The 6,146-nt window shown below is 29.9% G+C and overlaps 2 protein-coding genes across 3 annotated transcripts; one reads left to right on the forward strand and one right to left on the reverse strand.

The window, feature by feature from the left end:
- Positions 1-1,067: 1,067 nt before the first annotated feature.
- On the reverse strand, positions 1,068-3,151 carry LOC126916923 (surfeit locus protein 4 homolog). The gene is made up of 3 exons (XM_050723239.1): positions 2,912-3,151; positions 1,606-2,280; positions 1,068-1,531 (listed from the first exon to the last, which is right to left on the reverse strand). Exons 1-3 carry the CDS (start codon positions 2,960-2,962, stop codon positions 1,445-1,447), a joined length of 813 nt encoding a protein of 270 aa, XP_050579196.1. The 5' UTR covers positions 2,963-3,151; the 3' UTR covers positions 1,068-1,444.
- Positions 3,152-4,025: 874 nt separating this feature from the next.
- Positions 4,026-6,056, forward strand: LOC126916919 (dual specificity protein phosphatase MPK-4). Of its 2 annotated transcripts, XM_050723227.1 has the most exons (3): positions 4,026-4,353; positions 4,609-4,697; positions 4,776-6,056. In XM_050723227.1, exons 2-3 carry the CDS (start codon positions 4,619-4,621, stop codon positions 5,642-5,644), a joined length of 948 nt encoding a protein of 315 aa, XP_050579184.1. In that variant the 5' UTR covers positions 4,026-4,353; positions 4,609-4,618; the 3' UTR covers positions 5,645-6,056. The 2 variants fall into 2 exon arrangements, with proteins under 2 accessions (XP_050579184.1, XP_050579183.1); XM_050723226.1 differs by having other exon boundaries at positions 4,028-4,353; positions 4,609-6,056.
- The last annotated feature ends 90 nt before the right edge of the window (positions 6,057-6,146 follow it).

Here is a 6,146-nt window from a genome sequence, read left to right on the forward strand (position 1 = left end):
TTCCATGTTTGGATTGAATATGCGACATTTTAGGAAATTCCGTTTATTTGAACCTGTCGCGGGACAAATAATTCATATAATTGAAATTCATATAATAAGAACTTGCCAGAAGAATTTTCTTTACTACTTACGATTTCTCATTCATATAATAGCAGTTCACGTTCAAATAAATGAATTCGATGATTGGAAGTTTCTTTGATCTTGTTTAAACGGGATAATTACTACACTCGACGAGATCGTTTGATTTTTGTCCCTAAACATCATTCCTATATTCTAGAGGGCGTAATAAAACCTCTGAATGGTCGATATTATAGAACATATGACACAATATACTGTAGTCGTACCAGAATCGATTCAGTTACTCGTCGGTAATGTAACTCCTATATTAGCCGTGGCATATCGTAGAGGGCGTAAACAGCATTGTAATCTTTTCGATGTCGGTATTTTAGAACGTGGAACAAGTCCCACATAATGTCAGATCTATATTATATTTTAGTCAATGGTTAAATGTAATGGTTAAATGGTTAAATGATTTTACAATTAAAATAATTTTCTTAACAACCGACAGTCGTTTAATCTTGTCCTGTATATATACTTACTATTTCGAAATCTATTATTTTTCTTTAACAATACTATGTAATATCTTTCAGTGACACTAATTTAGAAAACATAATATTACATAATTCTATTTATTTTCTATTTACTTACATAGTTCTGTTTATTTATTTATGAAACGAATTTAATTATGTGACTTTACTTACTGATTATTTTGTGATTAATTACTGTAACAAACTTATTAAATGGATCAAAACATAGTAATTAGTAATCATCAATTAATGAATATAAATTATATAAATAAATAGTAACTAAAATCTGATATGAAATATTTATTTACAATAATTTAATTGTATAAAAATCTCGAAAATCTAATATTTCTATTGTTATGCCTCCTATAAATATAATAAAATAACTTAAATGTACATATATTTCTACAGGAAGAATTCATTGATATTTAAAATCATGCACATAAATCCGATTAGGATTCAAGATCAAAAACGGAGAGAAAATTAAAAACACACAGAAAAAATATATTTTGTTTCCTTGATAAATGTAGTGTCATATGTACAATGCCATTATTGATTATATAAATTAGTCTTGGTGTTGTCTTCATTTTGTTTGTTTCTGAACAGTACTATTCTGGAGTTTTCCACTGTTTTTTTCTTTTGTAATTTCATGTATTTGTATTTTAAAATATCAACTTTAAACTCTACTTTAACAATTCCTTTACCCAAATTGAATAATTCAAAACGAATTGCTCTTCATCCAATAAACAATGGACTTGTTATAAACTTGATTGAGCATATAAAGGAATAGGAATGGGAAACTGTTTTTACTTAATGATCATGACAATGTAATGATGCATATTTAGGTGATACCATGACATCTACCACTCCTTTTTATGCTCATCCATTGATACGCCTCCAGGACCTAAAGATACTATCATTAAAAGGCCACCAATCACTGATAATGTCTGTAAAAATCGAGATATATATTTAACACTTTTAATTGATGACACTGATAAAGGTAACGATGGTTGAATTTTACCTGGAAAAAGTCGTATTTAAGGAAGTCCCTAAGAGCCTTATACTCTGGAATGGTCCACCATGCATTATGATAAAGGTTCAGTGCAGATAATATTAAGACAAGTAACAATGCACTGAGTTTGGTTTTATATCCAATAGTGACTAATACCATCAAACTGCTTCCAAGAATATCTTGCATGATTTGGAGGAATGATATTTCAAAGCGAATTAGCGTGGTAAACATAAATGCTAATAAAATTCTACCAGCTAATTGCAAGAGATTTTTAGGTTTATTATCTCCAAGACTTGGTACACCAGCAAATAATGACCTTCCTTCTACTCTTGATTCAGCCAGAACCAGAAGAAGTGCACCTATCAATGCTAAGTTTCTAAATAGAAACGTTATATCCCACAAAATATTGTAAGCCAGTGTCTGGAGAACTACTATGAAAAACAAGATTCCACAAGCAATGCTGACTTTCCATCTTCCAATAACCATGACACAACCACCAAGTTGTCCAATTAAATTAATGAAGACAAACATTGTAGCTAAGAAAGTACCACAATGCCAACTGTTATTCATAAAATCTTTCTGTTCTGACCATTGAAACCACATTCTCAATCCATCTTCCAAAAATGTGGCTATAAGACATAATCTTGCAAGAGTTGGCAGTATATGCTTTCCATTGCGAATTACCTATTGTTAGAAAAGAATAATACGTGGATAAATAATTCATACTTAAATATAGTGATATATGTATGTCTTGAAATCTTTTATTTCTCGTTAGTATTTTACATATTTGTCAATATTGCATAAAGCAAACTAAATAAATTTATACAGAATAAACAAATATTTCTTACAGATTTAATGTTATTAACAAAAGTATCATATAAATAGAAAAATGAAGTAAGGTTAAAAATTAATGTTCTAGATAACTTTTAATCTTTATTATCTCAATTTATTTAAACTAAAATGTTCACCTAATTAAAATCGGTGAAAGCAATGGAATTCGTAACGGATACATACATATATCCTCATAAATCCTGATGCATAACCTTTAATTTTGTAAGATAAAGACAACAATGTGGGAAAGTTTACAGTATTCAGCAATATTAGAAAAGCTTTATATTAACAAATAATCAAGAATAAAAAAAATGTAAATTAAAATATGTGAATGTACATAAGAATCGTGTCACGATGACGTTGACAGGAGTACATCTGTCCTCCTACAGGATTTCTATGGGTGTTCTATTACGAGTTCCTTTGCAATAGCAGACTTTTATTCGTAAGAGAGAAATAAATCAAGCACGATGGCCTGTAAATTCACCTGATCTGCGATTTCTTCCGCTTTTGAGATCACCTCCTGCGAGATCAGCATCTTGTTTTATTTAAAAATCAAAAAAGTACCCATACACTTACATATACACACGTGCGCGCACGCAAGTGATACCGATAGAAACGACTAGACGAAGACAGAGAAGAAGAGGGAGAGACAGAGAAAATCAGAGAAACACGGAACAACTAGGCTTACTGCTCTACACGACTATATAAGCGGTATTCTCACAACTCTTCAGAATGATGTGGAGATCGAAGTCGCGTCACTTCCGGCATACGTGGTCGGACAATACATTCCGTAATGCTTTTGAAAGTACAAAAATCAATTATTTAAATTATATTTATTTTTGATTTTCAGAAAGTTACCTGTTATTACTTTCCATCATTTTCTAATGTTATTCTTCTCTTTTAAAAACCATTAAATTTTAATAATATTTGTTACGTATTTTGAATACTTATACCACTATTGATGACATAACCATCTGATATTAAGAATATTACTAAATAAATAAATTTTGATGATATAAGTCAATGAAATCAAACTACAGAATTTGTTTGTACTAATAATACGATTGGTTGTAAAATGTTCTTTTATTTTTATGTTTCTATCGCGATTGAACAATTTTGTTTATCATACATAATTGTGATTGTTTAGAATTAAATATTTTATATATTATAATAAAAAATTCGCGCCCACTTTTAAGCTGAAGGTACAATTCTGTTGATATACTCCATTTTTATTGAGATGTATATATAAACTAAAATAGTGCGCATGTATATTAACCTGTATATCTTTAAAATATGGTATATTTTTCGAATGTATGTAAAATGTTTATAAAAAATATGCATATATCGTTTTCCAAATTATCCAGCATTAAGAAGCCATCATAAAGATTCCATTGAAGAAATTATAATTTTTTATAGATTACAAAGGTTAAAAATATTAATTGCATTTTTATGTACAGTGTTTAGATCGTAATTGTTTGATTTTGCTAATTAGGTATAGTGTTTTTTTAACCATGAAATCAAATTTGTATGCACTGTGAAAAGAAGTTTCAATTTAGAACTGAACCATATGAATATGCTACCGAAGCGCCATCGTAATCATGCGTTGACAACTGGAACTAGTGCATAGACCTTTGTGAATGTAGGATATGTTTTTTGTTGTGTTATGTTGTGTAAAAGTAAAAAAATAAATTTAAGATATATCAAAATGGATGAAAGATGTGTAACATTATTCAAGAATTAAAATTCGAATGATATCGGAACATATTGTGTCTGATACCAATAATATTTTACATCGTAAAAAGAAAATAAAATTTTTTATAAAACATGTTACTGTTACGATTTATTTTTCGTATTATTCAAATAACATTTATAGAACTAGTTTCATAATCAGAAATACTGCAATTATTTACAATACGTTTAAGCGAGGTAATAAAAAATATAATTTTCACTTAGAGCATGTTGTAAATAGATTTTGGATATTCCACGTTCTTTTCACACAAGGACAACTATTGGTACCTCTAGGGAAGTTATATTTTATTTAAGTTATTACTTTTTATGAGAATTTTTGTTCAGAAATTTTATATCAATTTAATCTTCTATATCATACATATTGTATCATAATTAACAAAATAAATTAATTGCCATTAAAGATGCATGCCGTAGCTGTATTCTTTATTACAGAGTGATCAGCATGGCACAGAAAGAAACTACTAATCTAATTAGAGAAGATTTTGATGCTGGCCCATCGAGCTATGATGAAGTTATTCCTGGTTTGTTCCTTGGGAATCTTACAGCTGCTACAGATATTGAATGGTTAAAGGAAACTAAAATAAATTATATACTCACAGTAGATTCATGTCCGCTTCCAAGAAAAATCCAAGGACTTCTACCAAATTTGACTGTAAAATACATACAAGTTACTGATATGCCACGCGAAGATCTTTTAACTCATTTTGAAGATTCTTATGAGTTTATAGATCATTCTCTACAGCAGAATGAAAAAATTTTGGTACACTGCTATTTTGGTATTTCTAGATCAGCTACAATCGTTATTGCATATTTAATGAAAAAATATAAGAAAAGTTTCTACGATGCGTTTGAAGCTGTAAAAGAAAAGAGACGCTTTGTGGGACCCAACGCTGGTTTTTTAGCACAGTTGAAGCTTTATGAAGAAATGGGTTTTGGAGTAGATAATACTAACGTACAATTCAAAATGTATAAATTACAAATTGCAGGTGATAAGATGCGGAAGGCAAAAATTTTACCACAAAATTGTGCAGATTTGATAAAATCAGATCCAGCTCTTGCTACTGTACATCCAGAGCCAACAGTGTATCGCTGTAAAAAGTGTAGAAGAATCATAGCAAGTGCTAGCAATATTTTGCCACATATGCCAAACGAAAGACAAATCTGGAGACATATAAGTACAAGAAAAACGTCGCGCGAATTGTTGGAACCGCTACAGAAACGAGAGCAGCAACCTGCAGAATTTTGTACAAAAATATTGTTTGTGGAGCCACTAGCTTGGATGCCCGATATAACGCACAATGTCGAGGGAAAATTGAATTGTCCAAAATGTAATACAAAACTAGGCTCTTTTAGTTGGATAGCGGGTAGTCAATGTCCATGTGGCAGCAAAATAGCACCTGCATTTTATTTGGTTCCTTCAAAAGTAGATTGGAGTAATGCTGTGCAAAATGTACAAGTAACTGTATAGTACTAAAATGTATCTCTATAATTAAGATCTTTTGGACGGATGACTAGCATGTAATAACTAATATATAAGAAGAAATTTTTGGAATCTTTTTACGTGGTTCTAGCTCGATTAACGTTATAACGAATATACGTGTGACCAATGTACTTAGGAAATTTATATTCTAATTTTGTGCCAATGTTCTTACATTATATGTGAACATATTCGTTTTACGACTATAACTTTACATATTTCTTGCCGCAACGAGTACACGACCCGTTCTTCCACAGAAAAAGATCGATCATTGTATTTATACATCTTGCTTTTTTCTATGATTAACATACATAATATAATAACTTTGTAGACTAACATATAACATTTCCTGTATAGATGTCTTGTATTAAGCAGATAATACATATATGATTTTTATTATTTATTAAGCTATTTCAGTTCTACAAAATAACGTTTCGAGTTATTTCCATTATCCTGTATTTCGTGCTTAAATCCTAATTTCTATGCAACCATG

The sequence above is a fragment of the Bombus affinis genome, chromosome 5 (genome assembly GCF_024516045.1).
Source record: "Bombus affinis isolate iyBomAffi1 chromosome 5, iyBomAffi1.2, whole genome shotgun sequence".
NCBI lineage: Eukaryota > Metazoa > Arthropoda > Insecta > Hymenoptera > Apidae > Bombus > Bombus affinis.